Source organism: Lepisma saccharinum, chromosome 18, assembly GCF_977018435.1.
Source record: "Lepisma saccharinum chromosome 18, izLepSacc3.1, whole genome shotgun sequence".
Taxonomy (NCBI): domain Eukaryota; kingdom Metazoa; phylum Arthropoda; class Insecta; order Zygentoma; family Lepismatidae; genus Lepisma; species Lepisma saccharinum.
The window spans coordinates 16,275,273-16,303,148 of NC_139246.1; the positions used below are offsets into that span (position 1 = coordinate 16,275,273).

General features: G+C 36.5%; 2 protein-coding genes across 34 annotated transcripts in view; both read left to right on the forward strand.

Annotated features, from left to right (window-relative positions):
* Positions 1-3,308, forward strand: part of LOC146002413 (uncharacterized) — a 562,931-nt gene extending 559,623 nt beyond the window's left edge. For 29 of the 30 annotated variants that reach the window (XM_083140199.1, XM_083140202.1, XM_083140204.1 and 26 more), the window contains 2 exons: positions 209-319; positions 3,136-3,308. In XM_083140199.1, the coding sequence (XP_082996325.1) occupies positions 209-234 (26 nt within the window). In that variant the 3' untranslated portion in view covers positions 235-319; positions 3,136-3,308. The remainder of the gene's footprint in view (positions 1-208; positions 320-3,135) is intronic. The other variant, XM_083140200.1, reaches the window with a different exon arrangement.
* A 2,927-nt stretch (positions 3,309-6,235) lies between these two features.
* LOC146002414 (uncharacterized) lies at positions 6,236-27,612 on the forward strand. Of its 4 annotated transcripts, none has more exons than XM_083140233.1 (5): positions 6,236-6,369; positions 12,471-12,602; positions 19,446-19,532; positions 21,149-23,645; positions 26,466-27,612. In XM_083140233.1, the coding sequence occupies exons 1-4, from the start codon at positions 6,273-6,275 to the stop codon at positions 23,614-23,616; spliced, it is 2,784 nt and encodes a 927-aa protein (XP_082996359.1). In that variant the 5' UTR covers positions 6,236-6,272; the 3' UTR covers positions 23,617-23,645; positions 26,466-27,612. The 4 variants fall into 4 exon arrangements, with proteins under 4 accessions (XP_082996359.1, XP_082996360.1, XP_082996361.1 ...); XM_083140234.1 differs by having other exon boundaries at positions 26,610-27,612; XM_083140235.1 differs by lacking the exon at positions 19,446-19,532.
* The last annotated feature ends 264 nt before the right edge of the window (positions 27,613-27,876 follow it).

The following is a 27,876-nucleotide window of genomic DNA, read 5'->3' on the forward strand; positions in this document are numbered from 1 at the left end:
CTTAAGGCAAACTACCTAACCACACTGAGTGTTGCAAGTGTTAGGTAGGCCTAGATTCTGACTTGGGCACTGCAGAAAAATCTTGAAACACTAAAGGTGCTGTGAAATGACAAAGTTTTGGAACCACTAGATTACAGAATAAGTTTTAAAAAATTTAGTTTCTAAAATAAAACATTAACTTTTTTAAAAAAAACTTTTTTATTACTAGAAATGCAGCGAGATAGAGGAATTTGACAGTCTCAGGATTCATGGAAAAATTGGCAAATGCATAACAATAACCTAACTAGATGATTGGAGGATAGTGCCATAGGTGTGTGAGGTATGTGTTACACATATAGTACTAAAAAAAATTGTTGCATATTTTGAAAACATGATACATATCGTGCGTATTCTTGCTGATGATTCTGTGCTCCTGTCCTGCATGCCATGGGCAGCTTATTCACATAACACCAACTGCATCGAAAATGCATGGGTACTCCCGAGGACAGCTATTGCCATTCATCCCAACCCACCACAGACCCTCCAACAGCTCACTGAGGCTGTCATATATGAATGAGAGCGTATTCTCTCTGGAGAACCTGGTGTGAAGCATCCTAGGTTGTGTAAAGAGGTCCATACATCATGTTTGGGGAGGGCCCATTGTCTCCAGAAGATCAGCAACAGCTGCACGAGCAATGCCCATTGAAATTGCTGACACTCATTATACACAGTTGTTTTGGCTTGCTTTGTAACAGTGGTACTGTATACTTTTTACCTTTTGTTTCATGTGAAACACTACACCTTTGCTTTCTATCTCATTTGCTGGCATATCCAATTTTTTTCAAGATCAAATTATGCAACATTTTTTGAGCACTGTATATAACAGTTTGGGTATAGATAATGAATATTATGAAATTATGTTTCTCTTTTCACATATTCCTAATGCTAAACTAAGCTAAATGTGTGCAGCTTTGCTAACTAACTACTACTTTCAAGGATGAATATTATACATAATGATGATAAAATTATCAACAAAAATGTCACTTTGATTCTATTAAAATTATGGCTCAAGAAATGACAAAACAATGTGAATCGTGATGCACAAAAATAGACATAAATTTGATGTGCATAGTTGTAAATGTATGTACTTGGCTTGAGAGATTGATGATTAAGTGAATGATTGATGATGACTGATATGCCAGCCTTCATGGCAGAATGGTTAGTTCAGAGTGCTGCAACACAAGGGGTACTGGGTTTGAATCCAAACCTGAGCATGGGAATTCTTTGTGAGCATCCCCTCATCAATTTCATCATTCCATCACTCATCCTCATCTGCCAAACAGTGGCAGAGAAGTAAAGTAAAATAAACCAAATCAATCAATCAAATGATGACTGATATGAAGGGCCCAATAAGATTGCAGGACTTTTGAGAGAAAGGGACTAGAATGGTTGTCTTACATGTAATTCATATTTTGGATGCGTGTGACTTACTCACTATCATATATAAGCATAAAATCAAAATTAGTTATTTACTTACGTACAGTGAGTATATACTTGTCAAAGACAATGTTTCAGTGGCAACTGCCCCCTTCTTCAGGTCAAGAAATCGGCTTTACGGAAATCCACAAAGCTTCGTCATTTAGAAAGGATATAGGTTTTTACGTGGACAGGTTGAATGCCGTAAAGCTGACTTCTTGACCTGAAGAAGGGGGCAGTTGCCACCGAAACGTTGTCTTTGACAAGTAATATATACTCACTGTACGTAAGTAAATAACAAATTTTGATTTTATGCTTTTACATGTAATGCCTCAATCATGACAGTGTATTCTGTGTATACTAAGAAATCAATTTCAAAGCTCCACCTTATAAACCTGACTTAGCCCATTTGCAAATTTTGGCTTCTTTCAAAAGTAACTGTTTTGAAAATACACACATTTTTTATCATTTAATTTACATCCAACATCACATGAGATGGTTATTCAGAATAATAATAATAGAGAATTAATAAAAATCTAACTATGTTAATTCAGCAGTCTACAGCTTGCAACTAAAAGAAAGGACACATCTACACAATACTTTTCATGTGACAAACATGTCTTACACAGGGTACAAGGTGCCATACATAATTTTATTCTTTCCAGGTTGTTCAGGAACTAATAGCGAATTAGTTCCCTTATGAAAATTTTTCACTAAAGCAACAAACATAACATATTGGTGTCACTCGAGGACCAATCAGTCAACTACAGGCTCGTTCATTGAGTCATGCCACTGTAGTGTGAAACATTGCTATTGATTTGTTCATTACTAAGTGACTTGCATCATATATTGTTTCTCACTTTGGTTTAAAATCTTCATAACTGTTCTTACTAGGGACTGTTCATATTCTTTTTTGTTGATGTTTTTGAAGTGCTTTACCCATTACTAGCTTACTTCCCACATTTTCCCACATTACTTACGTGAAAATTTTGAGAATTTCGCACTTCCGCATTGCAGAAGTGTGAAATTCTCAAAATTTTACGTAAGTAATTTTAAACCACGTTTACCACCACCATCATGAATTATTTTCCACAGTTTGCAGTTTATAATGGCAAACCAATGCCATGGCATTAATACATTGTAGATCACAATTTTTTTCTCACATGTCTTTTAGATGTGTCGCCATAGTAAAAATGTAAATTTCATATGAGCGCTCCCCCGTGCTTAGCACCACGCCATGAAGGCGCATAGGGGGTGTGAGGGTAACGCCCCACACTTTCTTGATCCTGTCATGAGTCGGGGTGATGAGATCAGCACCATGCCCCTGACTGCCTTTACCCCCCCCCCCCCAGGGTTTCCCCCAGGTACCCATGTCATTCGACGCTGGTGGGTGCCAGGGCCGCTTCCAACATTAGAAAAGTTCCCGGATTTGAACTGGTCGTGGATCGAACCCGAGAACTTGAGCATAGTAGTCAGACATGTTACCGACTGAGCCACCGCAGCCACTAAATTTCATATGAGAGAAAGTTTTATGAAATAACAGATTTCTACAAATATTAAAATATTTGACTAGTAGCATCATTGTGTTAGTAGTATTGTATTGATTTAATTTTAATTTTAAGAAGTCATACTGAGATCAATGTACATAATTAATGATTTGTTGTTCGTTTCTCTCCGCAGTGAGAAAAGAGAAAACATAAAACTAAATTCTACCAACTTTTTGTGTGTTTCGAGAGTGAACAATGATGCACAAAGGTCTAATATATATTCATTATTAAATGTATCCTTTTGTAAAGATGTAAATAAGTGTAGACAAGCTCTATTGCTGTTTCAAAAATAAAACAATGAAGATATACAGTATTTGCATTCATTTACTTTGTATTAAATAGAGTTTATTGAGAATATTTAGTGTAAATGTGAAATATCTGTGTATTATTTATTTGACTATATTATTAGAAAAGGAAAAGTTATCCTCTATGTGTTTCACCATGTAATAAAGACAGTGAGGGTGGACATATTTGTTGTTGAGGTAGTAGTGGGAAATATGTCATCAGCACCAAACTACCCCCTTCCTTGGTCACCCCCACAAAACCATTAATGGGGGGCTGGATGAACCCCAGAACCACTCCCTGTGTGAGATCATCCATCCACAGGTATCAAAAACTGGTCTCCAATGTGCTAGCCATTCTACTGACTGATTGGATTATCATGGCTTTCATTATTTAACAATGTTTATATTTAGGTGCAAATTCTGAGAATTAGTCTATAAAATATCTTCTAATGGTATGGGAATAAATTTAGAAAGCACTGTTATCAGGATTTGGATGTATTCTGTCATTTGTTTCATTCTAAATAAAATGGAGAGTAGTTGGATATCTATGATTACAATTTCAGAATAAATTTCATGTCACTCCCTTGAAATTCTTGAATTACTCAGATTGAATCTGTCCTTATTACCAGGGGTGTTGTCCCAATAGTAGCTTATCATACTACCCCACCTAATAGCCTACTTAAGCTTTCAAATAACAAGAAGAAAGAGAGAGGCAGAAGAAATGAGAAGAAACATGGAGGATGACAAAGAAAAATAATCCGAGAATAGTAAGAGAAAGGAGGAGAGATGGAAGGAAAGAATGAATTAATGAAATAGAGCAACAAAATACTAAAATAAAGAGGAAAAACAGAATTACGAGGTGTGGCTAGAAAAAAACCGGACTGTTTCTACAGAATCTTTTATTGGTTATTTTGTACAATACGAACATTATCCCCTTCAAAGTACTCCCCTGCACTATCGATACACCTCTCCATACAAATCTTCCATTGCTGGAAGCAATGCTGGAAATCATTTTCTGAAACCATGTTCATGACCTCCGTCGCTTTTGTTTTCACAGATTCTACGGTCGTAAATCTGGTTCCTTTCAGTGCTGATTTGATCTTTTGGAATAAAAAAAAAAGTTGCACGGAATGATATCCGGCGAATAGGGTGGATTTTCTAACACTGGGATCCCATGCTTGGCCAAAAAAGCCTTGACTGACAATGCCGTGTGGACAGGAGCATTGCCCTGATGAAGAATCCATGACTTGCTTTTCCACAAATCAGGTCGTCGTCTTCTTACTCGCTCACGAAGGGTCGTCAGCACCGTAATTTAATAATGTTGGTTGTTTTGTAATAGCTCGAATATTCAAGCGACGATCTTTTCGAATCATTCACTGACATTTTCAATGTTTGATTCCATTTTTGACGTGCAAGGCCGTCCAGGACGCGAGTCATACGCAATCACTTCTCGTTCCTCTTTAAACCTTTCAAACCACTCAAACAATTGAGAGCGTGGTAAACACTCATCTCCGTATACTTCCTTTAATAAACCATAAGTTTCTGTGGCGCATTTTCCGAGTTTCATAAGAAACTTCAAATTGATATGCTGTTCCACTTTCACACTTAACATTTTTCCGACGGAGCACAGATGTACGGTTCACTTTGTCCACAAGCTACAGCGGAACTGAGCTCCGCGTACCCTGGAAAATTACACAGTTGATTGGCAGGATATCATGTTATACACTCATTCACCGCTTGACCTTGACGCACTTGTTGTTGTCGACAGTAACATCAATCCGTTTTTTTTTTCTAGCCACACCTCGTAACTTCTGACTACATCCACCTTCATTCTTGTTTTAAGTTTCTTTTTTCCTAAGTGCAGTTTAGGTACAGATAGACTATTCGGTACTGTACCTACAGTTTAAAATGGGATGCAAACCACTATTTGCCTCCACTGGGTATCAAACCTGGGCTCCCTTGATTGCAGGGCAACAACGTTAAGACTGTGTCATTCTCTATTCTTACAGTGTGCTAAAGGACTGGTGCATTTAATCCTCGCTATCACCTTTGTATCTGATCTGACCACTTTCTTTTTCTATTCACTGAGTTTGGCTAGTATTATTTTATTTTCAAGTAGACATATCTACAGATGTAAAATCAAGCCTGAAATTTGAACACATCAAATTTTGCCCTCAGAAAAATGGCTTTCCCATTTTTATAATAACTGAAATTTTATTTTCATTTGAGACAGAATTATGAATTTTATTTCATTTCTAAATGTGGTAGAGCCAATATAAACTAAAGCCAATAATTGTAAAAGTTATCACAGAGTTATACTGAAATCACAAGACCAAATTTTTTTTATAGATTGAAATTCCAAATGAACACAATGTGTGCAATATTCTTCTTATATTTGCAAGTATTTCTGAATTTTGGCTGTCTAATGTTTATAGATAAGGTAACTTTTCAAAGCTTGGTGTTTAAAACCATATTCAAATACACTCAAAATTAATAATTTACATAAACTTGTAGCTAATATGCATGCATGCATTCACCAAGAAATCATCCTGGTATGCATATCAGTGTAACTGATATTCAGTTCAGGGTTCCAATCTGCCACACTATTTCTAGTTTTTAAACAAAAGATATATGAATGTGTCGCATATGAATATAATTATAAATTGCTGGTTGCTTTGCTAAACATGGAGATTGTCAACATTCCTACGTTTTGCAACTTTGTATAAATATTTTGCAAGCAATCTTCCATTCTTACTAAATATACTATACATTGCTAAGTTAGTTTCAAAGCAGGAACAAATATTTGCAATTCACTTTTGTAAGCACTATTCATTCTCAAGTCAATATGTTGATCTTGAATTGCATGTCTGTTTTTCGATTTTCTTACTTTAAAAACAAGTTAAACACTCTGGCATTATAATAAATGACTTGATGAAAATTCATGATTGTAATATGTGCGCAGTTAGCAATCCAAAATCATTCAGCCATGTTTTGTGTTTTTCTCTTGATTGCAATGGGTGTTGTCACCAATCAAGCAAGTGTTTCCTTTGTTCCAAGAAAAAGCAATTTACTTACGAAAATAGGTGGGTTTGATATGATAAGCAGACAAATATTCATAGTCTAAAGTAATTTTGTATTTATTGACAACAATGCCAGTACATGTACTATAAAGATTAAGTTACTGTGTGCCGACTCACTGGTCAAGTCTCAATGCAGAGGTGCAAAACTATGGCCATAAATCCCACTTTGGATGGAAGCATTTCCTTTAACATCTTCGTTAACATAAATGCTATGTAAATGCTTCAAAATCTCATAGCCAATAGTACTTTACACTGAAGCATTTCATGTAATACTTCTGTTAGATTTTGTGATTACAATGTATAATATATATATAGCACAAAAGGCACGTTGAGTTACACCATTTGTGCTGAGTGTGAAGTATTTACAATTTAAAAAACTAAAATTTTCTTCCATACATGTACTGCATACGTTATAAAGTTGTATTTAAGCTGTGCCATTGCTGTGCACCTAAAACCTCTTTTATAGGAAACAGTATTCCTTTCGGTTGAATAATTATCGTCTTTTAAAAAAGTGAAGTGATATGTTGTTTACATCTCACTCGGGTGTCATTACATCTGCATTCATGACCTAGAGTGTGCTTCTGATTAGTTATGCTACGAAAAATGCAATGGAAATAGGATGGGTTCTATCCTTGAGATATGCCATAAGATTTTTCACTTTACACGGTAACATTTTTGGTCATGGCATAAATGTTAAGAAAAATGCTTGCATCTAAAGTTGGCCTAAGAGTGCAAATGCTACAATTAACTACAATTACAACATAGTGTCTTAATATCTCTACCCTGTACAAAGCCTCAATGATTGACTTTGTACTGAAGTCAGAAGTACTAGGTTTGACTCTCCGATGCCCATGATGAGAATATTCCTGTGTCATTTCATGTGCATTAGCAAAAAGCAAATGGCAAAAATCTCTTTTTTATAGTTAGAGAATCAGTGCAAAGTAAACAGTAAGTTTAACCATAACCCTACCTCAAATATTAAGTAATAATAATGACAAGCAGCTACTGGTTCACCAATTAGTATCCAGTTACAACACTGCTGAATTGAACTACAGTACCATCAGAAGTTGATGACCAAATGACTAAAATCTAATAGTCTGTGTCTGATTAATGAAATGATGGACACCGATAAATATCCACACTTTGGGATTCGACCCCACAAAGCCAGGGATCCTAAGTGGAAGACCCATCATTTCAATAATAATGAGTTCATCCCCATCTTCAAGATTATATCACAAGTGAGGAAAAAGACATTAAATAATAATATATCAACCCTCCACATGTTTGTCGAAAGATAAATAAAAGTGAAAGATGATACATTTTACACTGTTTATTACATCAAGGTTGAAATATTTTTGTCCCACCCCCCTCCCCTCGAAAACAATTCTATGGATCGTATGTCCTGTTGCTGCAAAGAAGTCATACACCAGGAACCAAGGTAGGTATATCTTGTGCTCAAATTTGCCCTGATTAACACATTGTCCCTTGTGGGTGAGGATATAGTCATACCTGTTGCTATTGATGGACATACTAAAAGTTTTCTTTCAAAACAGGAAGTATCCAGTAGTTATGCATTTCGCTCGCAGGAGGCAGGTTTTGCAAGACTGTGTTCAACAGGCATTTTGGGTGCTCGAATTTCCTTAAAGTCAGTCAGTTACCATTGTCCAGCAGCAATTACATGAATGATCTGCGTTTGGTAAGCATAGTTTCAGCAAACAGGGTAGGGTACCTCTGTAAAAGAATATTATATTGGCAAAAGTAAGATTGGACCAGGTTTGAGAGGCTTTCCAATGTTGTCCTGGAAAGTGAACTATAAAAGGCAGCAAGGAATTCAGCATAACAGATCAACATAGTGACACAAAGGGAAAATGTAAAATCAAGGAAAGTAAAATTGGGGTTCTGCTGTATCTCGGAATCGAAAGTTCAAACAGAACCACAATTGAAACTAGAACTGATGACATGCTAAAATGGATTTGTGACAAAATCGATCAAAACAGTAGTGGCTTCTGCCTATTCGCACATTGTCCCAAATAAATCTGTAATGCAAATCATTATTATTACTATACTTATTTATTGAACTCTATCTCCTTCGAAACATCAAGTGTTCCCATGCTGCTCCACCAAGAGAGATGGTGGAGAAGTGATATCAACCCGCGTAGACCAGGCCGCGATCAGGGCTGGAATACAATGGTAGTTTTGCTCGCTGATTGGGTGTTTTGGCTTGAGCGCCGTGTGAGGGGAGGTTGCATCCATGGTGGAAAGACAAAAGAGGTGGATGCAAACCGATCCTGAAAACTCTCCCTTCCGACGCATGACGTCATCATCGTTGCCAGAGAGGACTACGGGGTGTCCGCTCGTTCTACAGTGAAGCGTTCTTCGTGAAAAAAATATTTCAACTACGGACCCAATATAACTTAAAAACAGGCAGAATAACCATATAATGGTGTACCGAGCATAGGGCGTGATGGGGTTGCAGCCCCCCAAATGCACAAGCCAAAAAAATGATAAAAAATTAAGGGAATAGTTAAGAATGTGGGGATCTTGCAAATATCAAATACAATGTTGTGAAAAAGTGTCGTTTAGTAATAAATCTCTTTTCAGCCGTACTGGTCAGCATAAACCTAGTGCATAGTTTTCTTCTGTGTTTTCTATTAGTTTTACACAAGCATGTTTAGTGCCAGACTTAGCGAAGGCTTCGACATCCAGTCCAGACTTGAGCGCTTCTTTGAGAGTGTTCTCTCATGGATTTTATGTATCATAATTAATTCTAGTCATCATGATAGTCTTGCCTTTATTTCTTCTTCTTTGTTTTTGAAAATGCAAATTCAAATTCTAACCATACACTGTCACAATTCTAACTACCTCTCTTACATTTGAAAAGTAGTTTTAATTCTTTCATATTAGCGTATTGAATCCCATTACAGTTGTTATCTGATTTTCCAAGGGCTAGAAAACACACAGAAAGAGGGAGAGAGAGAGAGAGAATGGGGAAATTCATTCGTACTTGATAATTTTACAAGCATTTCCTACAGTTAAAATAATCTCCAGCTTCAGCTTCCCTTAAAATATTCGGTACGCTATTGCAACCACATGAGCAGAATTGAAGGCGAAAGTATTAGAAATTACAATGGAAAAGCAATATGTAAATGGAAAATTGAACTTTTAATTTATTTTTCTGATTAATTTGTTATTTTTACATTTTCTGCTTGTTCGAACAAATGAAGTGCAGGAATTTTATGGAAAATTGAGAAGCTTTTACAAATCTTTAACAGTATAAAACAACATTAGAGTCCTTTAACATTATTAGTGTTACTCTCATTACAGCTGTACAGGCTGGTTGTCGACAGTAAAAGTAAGTAAAGGGAAAATGTATTATAATCTCTACTTCACAGCCAAGAAACAGCCATAATTCGGATGGTCAAGTTGGTAGTTTCCATGTGGAATGTGGGTTCGATCCTCTTGGTATATTGATACATTCTCTGAACCTATGAAATAGTGGAGTCCGCCTCCTGAGCATTTCTATGTGCATAATGTGGAGAACCAGTTTTTCATTTGGGGGAGTGGAAGTTGTTGCGTATCTTAGTGTACCTTATTTTCTCCATGGAAAACATAAAGTATACAATATATTTTAATAGTTGGTAGAGAATCTGACTGGTACACGGGAGATGCAGGTTCAATTCCCGGGGTGAGTGATCTAAGTTCAGAATATTTCCGGTCTTGTACCGGCATAAAACTGTTCTGAAGCTTACCCAGCATTAAATAAATGGGTACTTGGGGACAACCATGGGGGGTAAAGGTGGTCAGAGCATGGTACTGATTACATCACCTCCAAAATGGCCAAGATCAAGATTGTGTGGGGCCCTACCCCCAACATCCTCCAAAATTTGTCTTCATGGTACGGTACCATATGCACGGGGAACTTAGAAATAAATTTGTGGCACGAAAGAGCATATAATAACCCTATATATACACAAATGTATAATATGCATACATACATATACATAAATACACACTCATAAGACTGCATATATACATATACGTGAGTCTCTTTGGTGACTGAGTGTGCCGGGTTCTTGACTCGCGATATTGTCACGGAAGTTACGGGGTTCGAATCCTGAACTGGGTAAGAGTATACGTATGTGTTTGTCCCTTGATCAAATTTCATTAGATCATCAATTCTTATCACTGCAATTAGCCCAAGTAGGCAGAAAAGCAACATAAATGATGTGTTGCAAACCCATTCCATTGGAGATCTTATGACGCAGACAATGCAACCCATACATCATCGCAAATTGAGGGATTTTTTTATGAAAGGGAAATTTTGATGGTATATTGTCCCGAGCATAACAGGGGAAGAAATGGAGGAGAGGGGGGAGGGCAACTGAAACCAAAACAGGTGTTTTAAGCATGCCTTTGCTTCGTGCATCTTGGTCAAAGAAACGGCCTCTGTGGCACAGTAGCCAAATTATCAAGCCGCGGGGAGGGAACGTGCATCAAATAGTCAGCTGTTTTGCATTGTGTGGCTGTTACTGCATTATAAAATTATTTAACGCTGTCAAAAGGTTGTTCCTGTTTCAGTTGAAAGTGTTTGATTTCATGATGAATAAGAAAACTATACATAGCGAAAGCAGACTTAACGTTATTGAATTTTTGGAGAGAAGTTAGCTACAAAGCCTGTAGCAACTGCAGTAATATATGGATACGGTGGAAGAGAAGGAAAATTCTGAAGTACGATTATGAAGCAGTGTAGTGTGAACTTAGTGAGTACTGTTATTTGGCTTAACATTTATTATTCTCTTGATTTCGCTTGGTTTGATCAGTCTGTCATTAGAAATAAACAACAGCTAGATAGATTACAACTGATTTTCTCCATGGGGTAGTTAGTTCGGCTTCTTTGGTGTACGTCAATGTTGTTATTCTCCTTGTTCATTAATATCAGCAGAGCCGGGAGAAAGTTTTTACCAAATATTTTGCAAATCGACAATAATATTGATATTGTAGATCGGTATTTCTATGTTTTGAGTGATTTTGTCAGGAATCAAATGCTGAATTACATACTGCACAATAACATCACTCTTCTTTGAAATTTGTAAAAAAAAATCGTGTTAAAAAAATCATAAAATACGTATAACTCTGTCATAGCCCCATTTTCAGTGAAAGGTGATCAAAACTTGTGTTGCCAATATATTAAGCTTCATTATGTACGCAAAAACGGGTGTGAGTATTTCACAGGGCTGGTACAGATCGACCACAAGGCAAAAAAACTTGGGACAAAAAGTCCCCGCACAGCTTTCCCTTCTTCCCTTCAGCTTGGGCCATAAGGAAGCATATATATTGAGCATATACAGGGTGATTATAAAGTCCCATGACATTTTTGGGAAATCTGCAACTGATAACAAAGTAAATGGTACTACAGTACAGAAGAGACACCAAAACACAAAATTAACGCTTTTCCACATGACCTCCACAAAAGTAATACTTTTCCACATGACCTTCGAAGAGGGATGGTGCACCGTCTTGTTGGAAGACCACTGTACCAAGGATACCATCATCCAACAACTGCGGCTCTAGGAACAGTTGCAACATGTCGATTTAAGTGTCTCCATTGATTGTTTGTTCCAGAAACATGAATGGCCCATAGACTTTTTGTTTGGTCATGCCGAGCCAGACATTCACTTTCGGAGTGTCCCTTTGCCATTCGATGGTATCATTGGGTGGCTCATTGCCCTATATTCAACAATTATGATGGTTGACCTGTCCACAAACTTGAAATGTAGCCTCGTCGCTGAAAAGGATGTTGTCCATTAACTGTTCCTGATGTGCAGCCTCACAGAGATCGAAGATGTGGAAAAGCCTTAATTTTGTGTTTTGGTGTTTCTTCTGTACTGTAGTACCATTTATTTTGTTTTTAGTCGCAGATTTCCCAAAAATGTCATGGGACTTTATAATCACACTGTATAACATAACAAAAATGTTGACGGCTTATTTTAAAACCCTGACAATTACTTTTAATAACTATGCCTTTTATGTAATATGCATCTCATGTCCAGTATTTTTTTTGTTGAAATTATTGAAAGAAGTAAAATGTACTTTATCCTTTATAGGTGAAATAACATTTAAAGGACAAGATTCATTTGATACAGGTATAACAAATAAAAACCATATAGTATGGAAGCGATCACCAAAAGATAAAGAAAATGAATGGATTGAATTTTCTATGGATGGCAGGATGGGAAGTAAGAATTTTAGCTTTAAAGAATAAAATACCTATAATAATATATGACTATATAATATATAAAGGGATGTGCAAAAGAGAACTGAAAATTAAAAGCTCCATATGAGTGTGTTAGTGAGCCTCCCCATTAGCATAGTGGTAACACTTTCACCCTGTAATCAAGAGGTTCTGGTTTGAGAGTGGTTCAGATCCCATTTTAAACTATGGATCCAGTCTTAATTAGTCTGTATGAACATAAAGTGATCTTGGAACAAGCTTTGGTGTTTGTTAGTTTCTTGCACCACCCTGTGCATTATTGGTTTATTGCCTGTGTCTGTGTGCATGGGCATATCTTGGGGCAGGGAGGGGGGATATCAAAATAAATTCTACCCCATGAAAAAGAGTGTCCAGGAGTATTTTGCTAAATAATTGTTACATTTATGAAATTATAAAAATTACTCATTACTTTGCTCTTCAGGTTCAAGAAGGTTAACAATAGTATCATCAACTTAATTTTAATAAAACTGAAAGTTACGCACATGTTTGTGTGAGTGTATATTCATTACAATTAACAATATTACATACAATTATTGTACAATAAATAGTTGTATAAATTATATATTGCTCAATTCGTGGGCCTTCCCGATGGTGCAGTGGTTGTGTTTGTAACGATAAAACTGGATTTTGCGTCGTTTCTAGCTTTCGTTCAGAGGGAAACAATTTCTTTTCAGGTTTTATTAATACTCTCAAGTTGCGTATCCAATAAAAATTACATTTATTAAAGAATAACCTTTAGTAAACAATTATAAAATTTAAAGTGAAAGGCCGCTGAGTTCCCGCTTGTCCTCGGTTTATAAAAGTCAACTTAATACGAGGATTAAAGCGACACTTTGGATTGTATTGAAAAAACAAAATAAATTTCTGTAGCTACACACTCTTATAAAAATTGAGTTTAAAATAATTACTGAATATTACTACATTTACTTACATGACCAAAGGCTAGCCTGTTTTGAGATCTCTACCTTTTTTCTGAATAGCGCTTTTCTTTCACCCTTTTGTAAGAACCACTTTAATCACTGAATACGAGAGCTCTCTTTATTATCAAAGTAATCACGTCTCACTTTAGCACTAAGTTTTTCACTTCACTTTCCTTTCTGCAAACTCGGATCCAATTAGAAGAAAACTCTCTGGAACAGCTAACAAAATCCTTTCGAGATGATCACGTCATCATCTCAGACCCATGCTTCTGGGCACACGTTTCCATCTTCCTCACTGTAGCTTCCAGGCCAACCAACTTAGACCCTACAGTTTTAGTGGATATCGAAAACTAACAACGGTCAGTCACCGATTCAGATTTTTAACTTCTTCTTAACGTGATTGCGAACTACCGTTCAGTCGACAAGACTACATTTTCAGTCTTAACACGAAGAAAACTGCGCGGCCTTCCAAATGCTTCCCACGCTCACTCGCTACTGCCAAAAGCAACTGACACTGCTGTTTCCCGCGAGACATAGTCCACTTTCAGGAGGGGTGTTTATAGTTCTTTTCGTAATTCTTTTCGGACATCTCAACAATCTGTTACAGATGCCCCCTCTCCCGAAGATACATTATATGGACTGCAAGGAGAGATAATGTATTTTAAAGTTCTTTCCTTCTCCTTGAATTTTTATCCTACCCTCGTATATACATTTAAAAAAAAAACGGATTTCAATTTCTATATTTCTTTTAACATAATATATACCTTTTAGTAAAAATATTCTCAACTAAGTAAACATAATCATAATTAGTAAACACTCAAGCATAATAAACATATTATGAAAACCTTCCATCAAATATATACCTTCATACAACCGACTTACTCTTTTTTAACAATATCTGGTCCGTACTCGACCTTATATTCGTGTGCATTTCTCCCACTTTCATTTTCTCTTTTATGGATCTGTTCGAGAATTTCCTTTTTCTTTTCTTCTAAATATCCCCAACAGTACACATCAAAATTTCGATAATATTCTAAATTATTCATACTTGAATTATCATTCTTGTCAATTTGAATAGTTTTTAACATAGTTTCATTGTCATCTTCCTCAGTTGTTTCCTCTATCCGCTCACTGTCTAGTGGCGGAGAGCTTCCTCGTTTTATGGATCATTTTCATGATGAACTTCTGCTATGGTAGTCTCACTATTTCCATATCGTCTAATTGGAGAGTAATTTCGCTCATATGTTTGATGTTGTGTCTCCCTAATAGTGGACTGTTGGTGAGGATCATTGGCCTGGGTTCCACTTCTTGACCGCCACTGAAATCTGGAATTTCTTCCATAGTTACGTTCTCTTCCATATTGAAATTCGTTTCTATTTGAAATCGGGCTCCTATCTCCGTTGCCGAATCCATTTCTGTTTCCACTCTGTTCATTTGTAAAATCATCCCCACGAGAAGAATTTGAAAGTACATTTACATTTCTAACGTTGTAGCTCTGTTCTTCTCTCCCTCTGTTGCTTCTTTCATCATTCTTGTTAATCCGATAGGAAGACTGATTCTTCTGCTCCAACCAGAGCAATTCATGTCTGCGTACTAATTCAGCAGCAGCAGACAAAGATTTGCATCTAACTGTTAAGAGTATTTCTCTTAATCTAAATGGGAGTTGATTAGCAATTAAGCTTATACATTTGCCTTCGGACAAAGTGGGTTGTAGCAGTCTGAGCTGTCTGGCATTGTCCCAGAAGAATTCCTCTAAGCTCTTTCCTTTACCTGGCACAAACTTTTGCACAAGAATTTGCGTCAGTCTGGTAGATTTAACATCTTCGGATTCAAAGGTCTTTAGAAATTTTCTCTTGAAAGTACCATAGTTGTTCAATTTGTGTTTATTTTCCATAAACCACAGTTTAGCTGTCTTCACAAGAACAAAGGGGATTACATTCAAATACTGTTGTTCACTCAAGGCCATTAATGTTAAACTTTCCTCTAGGTCCTGCAGAAATTCTGATGGAAGTTGCTCATCCATTTCTCCAGAGAATTTTTTCAATTTAGTAATTTCACTATACTTAATGCCGACCTCTTGTCTACTACTTGTGTCTTGATGATATTTCAAGTCTTTTTCTCTTTCACAAATTTTCTTCTCCCTACCTGCAGAATTTTCAGAATCTACATACTTTCGGTACAGCTTCTTTTTCTTACGACCCTTCAGTGAAAACTCTCTCTCGGAACTGCTTGATGACGAAGTTTCAGTTTCCTTGTTTCCGCCTATCAATTTTTTCTTCCTTTCCTCCTTTTCTTTCGATTTTTTATTTTGTCGTCGTCTATAGCTCATCACAATATCACTTGAACTAGAAGACTGCATTCCCGTCGCATGTCGTCTTGTGCTTTCCCTTTCGTTGCTCAAACAATTATTATTAAACTGCAATTTCAAGGTTAGTTCATCCCTAACATTAAGTATTGCCTCTTCTAATTCATTTTTCATTCTAGCCTGATTATCTGCCATCTTTCTTTCTAACGCACTTATTTGTTTACAAAGATCTTGTATCTTTTCAGCATTCTTTTGATTTCCACAACAACTCGATTTTATTTGAATTGGTTCGTCTTTGACAACGACCACATTACGCCGCGGACTGGCAGACCGTCCCAAAGCACTGACTTTCTGCTGATCATTCTCTTGTGCCCTAACTTCTAATTTCTCTACTTTTTCTCCTAATCGGTCGCTTATTTCCAGAAAATTGCGTTTAGTCTGCTCTATACTCTGATATAGGAAATCAAATCTTTTATCCTGTTCTAACTTGTTTTGCTCCATAATTTTAAGTAGTTCCTGTTTATCTCTACTCCGCTCTAGCTTATCTTCTTCCCTAAATCTAAGCTGATCCTCTCTCATGCTTAACAAAATAGATTTCAAATCACAGCTCTCATCAAAAACTACATCTTCCTTTTCCTTAAATTTGTCCACTACTTTCGAGACACCCTGTGAAATTTCAGTGTATTTTCCCTTTCTAGACGTTTCATTCTCTAGCTGATCTCGACAACGCTTACAAGAAAAAATTTCCTCGGGCTTATCTTGAATTTTTTTAAACTCCTCTTCACTCATATCTTCGCATTTTCTGTGCAACCATTTCTTACACAATGTACATTCAACAGCGCAATCAATGTCCAGTCTTTTCCCGCAGCAATCTAACACGGTATCCCAGGGAATTTCGGGGGCCTGATCCTTCTCATAAGGTGACACTGTTATAGGATTCATGTTGTTTTTGCTGACCTACTTCTCCCCTTTCCGATAACACAAAACAATGAGGTGTCAAGTTTTTTCCTTTAAGCCTAACAGCTGACAACTCAACTTCGCTTGACGACAGAATGTCTGGACACGGGTGTGTGTTTTCTTTGAACCAATAAGCAAAAGTCGTTTCCGTGTTTCTTACATTATACAAAAATCAATGTTTGCAAATAAACACACTCGACAGTTTACAAACAATGCTCGCTATTATTTTTTCATTCAGCAATACAATCCAAAGCAGTTCCCGGTAGTTTCGGGCACCATGTAACGATAAAACTAGATTTTGCGTCGTTTCTAGCTTTCGTTCAGAGGGAAACAATTTCTTTTCAGGTTTTATTAATACTCTCAAGTTGCGTATCCAATAAAAATTACATTTATTAAAGAATAACCTTTAGTAAACAATTATAAAATTTAAAGTGAAAGGCCGCTGAGTTCCCGCTTGTCCTCGGTTTATAAAAGTCAACTTAATACGAGGATTAAAGCGACACTTTGGAATGTATTGAAAAAACAAAATAAATTTCTGTAGCTACACACTCTTATAAAAATTGAGTTTAAAATAATTACTGAATATTACTACATTTACTTACATGACCAAAGGCTAGCCTGTTTTGAGATCTCTACCTTTTTTCTGAATAGCGCTTTTCTTTCACCCTTTTGTAAGAACCACTTTAATCACTGAATACGAGAGCTCTCTTTATTATCAAAGTAATCACGTCTCACTTTAGCACTAAGTTTTTCACTTCACTTTCCTTTCTGCAAACTCGGATCCAATTAGAAGAAAACTCTCTGGAACAGCTAACAAAATCCTTTCGAGATGATCACGTCATCATCTCAGACCCATGCTTCTGGGCACACGTTTCCATCTTCCTCACTGTAGCTTCCAGGCCAACCAACTTAGACCCTACAGTTTTAGTGGATATCGAAAACTAACAACGGTCAGTCACCGATTCAGAGTTTTAACTTCTTCTTAACGTGATTGCGAACTACCGTTCAGTCGACAAGACTACATTTTCAGTCTTAACACGAAGAAAACTGCGCGGCCTTCCAAATGCTTCCCACGCTCACTCGCTACTGCCAAAAGCAACTGACACTGCTGTTTCCCGCGAGACATAGTCCACTTTCAGGAGGGGTGTTTATAGTTCTTTTCGTAATTCTTTTTGGACATCTCAACAATCTGTTACATGTTCTCGCTTTGTAATCAAGGAGTCCCAGGTTCGATTCCCAATGGAGGCACATAGTGGTTTGGTATCGGTATCGGCCAAAATTTCATATCGACCCATCCCTAATATTTTTTAATGGAATTCATGTTCCACATGTACACCACCAGTGTCTGTCAACACAATTCCTCAGACGTTTTAACATGTTTGCTTGAACTTTCTTCAAAATGAGGTACACACCTCAGTTTTCAAAATTCCCCACTCCTCAAATGAGGTTGAGGCCAGCTAACTGTGGTGCCCGTTCCACAAGGCCCCTTCTTCCAATTCAGAAAACAATATGACCATTGGTTCCAGGCTTTTGGTTAATTCTGCAACTCTGTTATTGGTTCATTGTGCTGAGCTGTTCCAGAGTGATTAACTCTTCACAGTCCTTGAGATAGTTCATTCACAAGAAACTTTATCACCACATGCTGTTCCATGCATTCACTAACATTGTTGCCTGCTATCTTGATTAACCGTCTCTAGACTTTCCCACGACACATGCACTGTACATCAGTAATAAGACACACTAGCCATTTACTACTACATGTAGTAGCACAATGCCAGCATACATTGTTATACCTGTAGAATTAAAAGTACCGGTTTGACTTGAATGCCCCTCGTGTCAATAATGTATGCTACCTGGTCTCAACTTAACAGCTCAATAACCAATGTACACCTTCGATCCCAACCATGTACTTCCGAAATTTTTTGTCCAGCAAACAAACACTGATGGAAGTATCTTTTTGTTCAATACCTATTGCTATCTTCTCTCATCTAGTTACACTGCAGTATGCATCAGTGTACAAGCACCCAGGCAGCTTAATACAGAAATTTTAATTTTACATGGTAAATGTTTACCATTTTCTTCTATTTATATTAGGGATGGGCTGATATGAAATTTTGGTCGATACCGATAAACTACCGATATAAAATTTACCAATACCAATAACCGATATTCTACCGATAAGATATAAAATTAGAAATGGTCCTTGAAGAATCTGAAATGTTCATTGTCCTCCTTAATAAATTGTTTCGAGGTGACTGCAGTGCAAAAGAAGTTGCATATTTAGACATTTACTTTTTTAGGAAGTAGAGCTTGGAGATTATCCATAAAAATTACAACAAAATGGCAGAATTTTGCACTAATTTATCAGATATTTATTGATATATCAGATCGGTAATTTTACCGATAAACCAATACACCGATAAGCCTATATCAGCCGATACTGATAGAGCACCGATTAATCGGTCCCAACCCTAATTTATATGTTTATATAAATTATGTTTTTCATGGACCTGAGCCCAAACTTTGTAATACTAGACAAGTTAAAAATTGTATACATTTTTTATTATTTTTGAATATATGTAGGTTTTTAAATACAAAGCTAAAGTAGCATCTTAACTTTTTAAAGGTCAGCATAATAGCGAAGAAGATTATGATGGAAATTTTGGGAATACAGTGAAGCATCGAAGACAGCTGGTAAATCAAGATTTTCGAAGTACGTATTCATTCTATGCATCACCTGTATCATTCATTCTTATTGTTAACCTATAAGGTTCAAAAACAAGATAAAATAACTAGAGCTGAGCTGATATCGATACCGAAGTATCGGTATTGGCTGATACTAGTGGTATCAGTATCAGAAGTATCAGTTGGAAATTATTCACCGATACCAGCCAATATTTTCCGGCACTTCTGTCCTTCACAGGGTCCGTTAAAATTCTGCATGTCACTTTCGCAGAGTATAGTTATCCTTTAAATTATGCAAAATTCGAACTTTTTTTTTTTTGCACCAATTTTGTGGTAAAAAGAACTGGTTTTGTGATTACATAACATGTATTTTAATATTCTGGAGTAATTCTTGAATATTTTAAAGCAAAATTCCTGGTAAATTCATGCATACAATTTGTGTAGAATACCAACACCAATTTTGATCAATGGTTTTACCGGTTTAAATTATTACACTTTTCAAATATTGGTATTTGTATATGTAGGAATTGGAAAATGTATTGGTATCAGTATCGGTTCAAAGTAGTATCAGCTCAGTCCTAAAAATAACTCAAATAGAAATGGAGCAATATACCATAAAAGGCAGGATAGCAAAATCATAATTGTTGAAGAAATCAAAGTTGAAGGAATCAGGTAATGCTCACAAGTGAGAATGAATTGTTTAATTAATATTATTTCACAAACTGGCTGCATTTTCAAGAGAGAATGACAACTGGCAAAGGATGCTGCAGTGTAGCCAGATAAAGACTGAAGATGATCACCAGAACCCTTTAGCCAGATCGAATGTAGGAATACTGGCTCGGCAGTACTTATTAATTTGTGTTCCTTACTCTTACACATATTGGCAGGTTCATAAAGCATTATGTTGACCAAAAGGTCTCACCTTACAAGATATGATTCAATGCATAAATAAAGAAAATAATTCAGATTAATGTTTTAGGGAACAAAAGATGTGGTTTTAAATTAAAACACTGGAATCAAATATTTATGTTGCAGCAAAATGATTCCTATTAATTTCTGTGGCCACTCCTCCCATATGCTTGGTGCTGTTTCCTTGTATTCACAGGGTCCCGGGTTCGATCCCCAGTAGAGGCACATTTCTCAGTGGTTTGGATCCCACTTAAACTATAGTTCCAGTCCTGATTAACCTAGCTAAGCATAAAGTGGACTTAAACAAACCATCAACTTGGGAAACCTGTTATGCATTAACATATTTTCAAGCAGATTGTGGCACTGACCACTTAAATTCATAGAAACCATATTTCATGAAGAATTAAGTACTTCATTCCAGTGTTTTAATAATTCATATTGTTTTAATGTTATTCCTTCTTACAAGGTCATAAAAATACAGATATATATTTTCTACATACATTTAACTTTTCCTATTGAATCATATTTTATTAACCAAAGTTTTAGCTTTGATGCTTAAATGATTTGAATGGTTTGTAAGTTTCACAGTCTAATTGTAAATTATGCCTTGTTTATAAAAATTATGCATGCTCATATATTTATCATAACATTTATACCTTTAAATTGCAATTATCATCTGTAATGTTTATTGAAACAAAAATATTGAGACTAAATATGTTTTTCATTATTTTTCAGAGAAACCTGTGATAAAGCCAAACTTAGCTGCAAAAATGATTATACTGAATCGTAGGGATTGTGATAAAGTACATAGCACAACAACAACAACTGCTTCACCTAATTTACTTTCCCTGTACTTGTGTCCTATGGCTGTTCTAAATGCATCAAATGAATATTTCATTGAAGGACAAGGACCAGTACCAACAGTAATGATGCCAGCACAATTCCTTCAAACGACTCCTTTTCCAGCTGGTTTGGAAAAATACAATGGCTTGCAGCAAAATAATATTCAGATGCCAACCAAAGGTGGTCAAAATGCTTTAGTGCAGCCCACTTTCTTACCAACTCAAGGCATTCAATTCCCAACAAAGGAACAATATAATAAACAAATGGTGATGCCCCTTTTCCAAAACAATGTAAGAAGTTCTCAGCCATCAGTTGCCGAGAATCAACCAAATTTACGTGAAATGGATGACTCTCTCTCACTAAAGAATTTGTCTGATATCCCATTACCAGCATCTCAGGAGTCGAAAATAATAAAGGAAAGATCGCCTGATGTGAGAAGTATTTCTGATATATTTAATTCGGTTTCTGGAATATTTGCTAAAGAAACAAAATCTTTGCAGATGCATTTGCAAAATATCACAGGTCAACCATCAAAAAATATATCTGATATATTTAAATCAGCCGAACATCTTAATTCAAAAGACTCTGTAAAGAATTTCAGTGTACATACTCAAAAAATAACAAATGAAATGCATTCTGAAGGAAACGACGTGTCTCAAAATGGTGATAATGTAAAAGAATCTCCTTTCAAACTGGCTGATGCTGAGAAAGTCAAAAGTTTACCAGTAGATACCTCTGAAAGTGCTGTTTCCACCAACAACACAGCTCATTTAGAGAAAAGAGAACCTCATATAGTCAAGCTAGTGAGAAATAAGAGATCACACTCTCATCTTTTCCCTAGTTTAATTTTTCCTGCTACTAGCAGCAAGGAATCTAAGAACAATAATACCAACCATCACAGAAATCGAAGAAAGACTCCCCAGCAGATACTACCAAGCAATGACATTGCAGGAAAACGACAAAGAACTTCCAGCTTAGGCAATGAAACATATTCTGATTCATACATCTTCCAGAAACCTGGATACAGAGAAGTTGTGCAAGAATTTGGGTATGTGTCCGCACAAGGTGACAAAGGCCAGCAACGAGTTCGTCAAGATGTGCCTGGTGGAGGAGGCCAAAAAGAACTGCTTCAAGAGTTTGGCAATCCAAGAATGGGAGGAAAAGGACACCAAATGATCAGGGAGGATGTTGATGCAGGACAGGGTCATAGAGAAATGATCCAAGAGTTTGGTTCCAACAAAGCAAAAGGTCTTCAGATCACTCGCGAAGAACAGCAGACTGGGTTTCAACATAGAGAAATGATTCAGCAGTTTGGTACGGCTAGAGTCAATGCAAGCAGGCATGAAAATCCTGCCTCAAACTTTCCAGAAAACCGATTGGTTGAGATAATTCAACAGTTTGGTTTTCAGGGGGATGGCCAGCAGATTATACGAGGTGAGATCCAGAAGTACAACAAGCGAGCGGAAATGATTCAGCAAGTAGGAAACACCAGCGAAGGACAGCAAATTGTCCGTGGTGAGGTTCATCAAGGAGGTGGACATGGAGTCATGGTGCAACAGTTCTCCACTGTCCATGACATAGCTGAGGAAAACTATGAAGATGATGAGTCTCTTGAAGATCAAGAAGGAACAAATGTAACAGGGAAGTCAGCAAACAATAATGTAATTCCAGGAAGTATACTAAATCCCCAAGAAGCACCGCCAATTCAAGTGAATCAGTCACCTTTGCTACCAGTGAATCAGCCACCTATGCTACCAGTGAATCAGCCACCCATGCTACCAATGAATCAGTCACCCATGCTACCAATGAATCAGCCGCCCATGCTACCGATGAATCAGCCACCTATGCTACCAGCGAATCAGCCACCTGCACTACCAGTGAATCAGCCACTTCTAATACCGGTGTATCAGCCACTTGGAAAGGATATCCTTCAAGCTAGAAGAAACCAGCCACTTCAAGTAAAAGTAGATAAACCTGCCGAATCACCAGACAACCAAACTTCATTACCAACAAATCGATCAGAATCTGAAACAATGAACAAAAACTCGCCAAACCAAACATCTTCAGCATCAACAAACCAGACTTCAGAATCAACAACTGCCCCACCTTCTTCATCATTAGGAAATGAGAACATTTCAACTGGAGTAAATCAGACACAACCTACAGTTTATGCAGATGAGCTTGGAGGTAGTGAAAGTTGGTCACCAGTAAAATTGAAGAAAATTTGGAAGAAATCAGCATGGCAAGGCAGCAGGACATCAGGTGCCAAAGTTATCGAGAGGAGATCTCCAAACACTGTGTATTCAATCAACAGGTCAGTTGCTCTTGCTGATAATGGCAGGAAGAGCAATTCAAACTGAAATGTCCCAAAGAGGACTGAAATTTAAAGGTAAGTATTTCTTACATACAGCTCATTGCTCTAGGTAATTAATGTTGAGATGCCCATTTCAGTGCTACGACCAAACATCATTTAATTTCCTGATTATGCCCTAAACACAGGTACCACACTGTTCTGGATCATGAACAAACATATATTTTCAATTTCTCAACCAAAAATTTATGACAATAAAAGTACATGAAAAGATTACTTTTTCTCATGCTTGCAAACACACACAAAATTTAGATAACTGTGCCTTTAGTTGATACTGGTAACATATGAATTGTATACAGGGTGTCTCAAAAGTAATAGCGCAAACTGACACAGGTGAAAGTACACGATAATAGAAGCAAAAAAAGTCTCAGTAAACATGGGTCTGCAAACGAGCCATTTTCGATATAATCTTGAATGTGTGATTACAAGCTGCCACTGACTTCTTTGTTTGTAAACGTCGTCCTAGTTGGTAAAATGCTAATAATACAGTAAGAAAAGTCATTGTAGATCTCATTGCTAGACTATGTACTGATTGTATCAATCCTGTTTGATTCCAATGGCATCTCTCGAAAATGTTCTGTTTTGTAAACAAAGAGCAAATCTCAGAACGCGCAAGGAGTAAAGCACTCTGTGTTTATAAAATGCAATCAGTGACAGCTTCTAACCACACATTCGCACACATTATTAGCATTTTACCAACTAGGATGATGTTTACAAACAATGAAGTCAGTGGCAGCTTGTAATCACACATTCGCGATTAACTCGAAAACGACTCGTTTGCACACCCATGTTTACTGAGCCTTTTTTGCTTCTATTATCGTGTACTTTCACCTGTGTCAGTTTGCACTATTACTTTTGAGACACCCTGTGTGTGTATATATATAAATAAATAAAAGGAATGCAATAGAATTTTAAAGTTAGAACCTGAGGTCTTCCATGTGGCAGTCAAGATGCCTTACTGACTGGACCAATGCAGCTGTGTTAGGCACACATGTGCAACAAAAATGATTCTACATAAGTATGTGCATGCATGCATGCATTTTGTTGTCATTTAATCATTTCTCTCATTGTTCTTAATGTAGTTGTATGAAATCATGAAGTAAAAGTAATTAATTGTAATAGAAGGAGAGAGAAGATAAAAAATAATCTTGTCTTGAAGCTTTATTATTTTGTTTTGCTTTTGTTTTTGTTCCTACAAATAGTAGAAAGATGTTCTCAGGTTATCAATTAAGTGAGTTTGGGATAAGTTTTGAAGACTTCAGCATGTAGTGTCACTCTGTTGAAAGCTTGGAATCTATTCGACAAATAAACTTGATTTGCTCGGACCAGACACATTGATTAAATAATTTTAACAAAAATGTTCAAAGAAAGGGCCATGCTAGCTCAGTCATTGAGGCATCTGATTACCATGCAAGAGACTTTGGTTCGATCCCAGCAGAGGAGAACCGGGATTATATCCACCTGTTCAAGCAGCTCCATCTCCCACCCAGCATCGTATAAAGTGGGTACCTGGAAGAAACTAGGGTGGAGGGAGATAAAGGTGGCCAGGGGCATGGTGCTGTTCACCAGTGGTGCAACCACAAGGGGGGCATCGTCCCCCCAACCTTCCATGGAAGTCATTTCTAAGGGGGGCAAACATTGACGGCCAAGGGCACCTGCAGGGGGCACACAGAGGAGCAATTAGCTCCCTTTATTTCAAATTATATGCAAATAAAAATACATTTCGTAAAATTTTCTTTCTCGTTTCGCTCCCAATGTTTTCTTTTCTTGGTCTTGTCAAGTTTAGAGCCATAGCTAGAGGGCGGCAAGAGTCGGCCATGGATGCCGAGTGATCTAAATGAAAAAACATTGTAAAATAGAGAATGCCATGGCATCCAGTGAAATTACATTTATTTGCGCTCCATTAAATCAATATTGTCTTCAATTGCAAAAATTGGATCTAAAAATTTTCTTCCTCGCTTTGCTCGCATTCTAGTTGTTTTCTGTAATGTAATGTATTTAAATAATTTGTGTTGTGCATATGAATTGAATAAACTTTGAATACGTACGCAACTTAATGTTAGCATGTTGCATATGTATTTTCTTATTTTGTGTCGCTCCATATTGCATATGTGTAAAACATATATTGTACTTGAAAGTTATACATGTTATATGTAAAAAAAGGGATTATCTTTGGAATGCATTATCATTCATTTTCTGCCATTCAAAAATACAGTTTGTTTGCCTGTTTTTCATTATTAGCTAATGTGAAATTGACGGTGTTGAAAAAAAAATCAAATCTTTGATACTACCACTAGTAGTAGTAGTAGTAGTAGTAGTAGTAGTAGTAATGATGCTATTGTTGTTATTATTATTATTGGTACATTTATCCCAGTACTTGCCTACCCCCCCCCCCCCCAAGACAAAAATTCATGGTTGCACCTCTGCTGTTCACATCACCCCCAGCTTTGGCCATGATCAAGAAAGTGTGGGGCCAAACTCTACACCCCTATACGCCTACTTGGCATGGTGCAAAGCACAGGGAGCACTTTACTTTTTTGTTAACTTTACGTTGAAATATCTGACAAAATTTTATCCTTAACATGTTTTAATATTTTTAATCAGTGTATGATCATTTGTACTTAGAGAACTTATAACATGGAGGCCAACCTTCATCTCCTGTGCAAATTTTTTTCTTTGTGTATGTTTCATCATCTATTTCATAAACAAGTGACTGATTCTCGTCAGTATAATAAATCTACAGGATGAGGAAGCAAAAATGTAAACAAAACATAATGCAATGTGAACGTGAAGCATTTGTGTTGATTGAAGTATAATTTCTCCTTTATTACATTTCAGATGGTGTTTCTGGTTTTCATGCTGGAAATATTACAAAAGTGCATACAATAGATTATTAAATAGTGGAAAGAAAAAATAAAATGGGATATAATATGAAGAAATGAAGTAACCACACATTTACAGTTTCTATTTATTCTTTTCCAGGATGTAACTATGGAAACTGTCCAACTTACAAATGAGAGTTTTATTTAAGCCTATTGCTGTATTAATATGCTTAAGGTTATTAAAATTTGAGGGAAAGGAGAAGAAATGTATACTATTTGTACTCTGAAGTTAATAAATAATTTATTCCCTTTTATTAAAATAATTCACAGTACAAAAATGTGAGAATAATATATATTAGGGATCCAAAAGATTAATCGGTACTCTATCGGTATCAGCCTATATCGACATATCAATTTATTGGTAAAATTACCGATAATTTTACCTGTCCGATATATCTATAAATACGCTTATAATTTAGTGCAATGATCTGTCGTTTTGTTATTATTTTTATAGATATAAACATGACCAACTTTTTAAAAAAGTAAATATCTAAATGTGCAGCATCTTTTGCATTGCAGTTTTCTTGTAACATACATGTATTAAGGAGGTCAATGAACCATTCGGATTCTTCAAGAACCATTTGAAATTTTATATCGGATCGGTAGAATAGAATTGGTTATCGGTATCGGTAAATTTTTATTCATTACTTTATTGGTTTCTGCCAAAATTTCATATCTGCCCATCCCTAATGTATGTATATTCACATAGTACAAATAGTTCAATGAAACTATTAAAATATTACCGACTTGATGAATAGGCTCCATGCATGTATAAGCCATTTTGCTCAGTGATAGAATCAGAAACAACAGTTGCGATGTTGCACATTTCTAGCTCACACCCTAAAGATAATGCTACCAGGTGAACCAATGTGGTTGAAGTGGTGGTTAGCAGTTGTTTTTCCATCATTACTTCTAGGCTCGTCACTAGTTAGTCAAGCTTAAATTGAGAACAAGCAAGTTATACTTCAAAATTTAAGTAGCAAGTGGTATATAATACTCAAGAAGTGATGGACACTAGGTGTTGTTAGTACACAAATAAAGATGTTGAGGCAGATTTTGCAATGTATGATGCATTAATTAAAAATAAACTGTTTTAAAATTGAGTATGTCTTTAGGTTATCTTGAACATAAGTCATGTCCAATTTCTTTTGGTCAATTTTTTTTTTTTTTAAAGTGCAGCCTGTTCACAGATAAATATGATAGGTTTGGACAGAAGCACTTGCAGAATAACCAACAATGATGGCACCAGAAGAGTGGATAGAAGGGAGGGGTGAATGAACTCTATAGCCCAATCCATCCCTACCCACCTCTCCAGCAAACAAGACAAAGTAGATAAATCAATTCTCTTTTGGACCAAGTCTGCATTT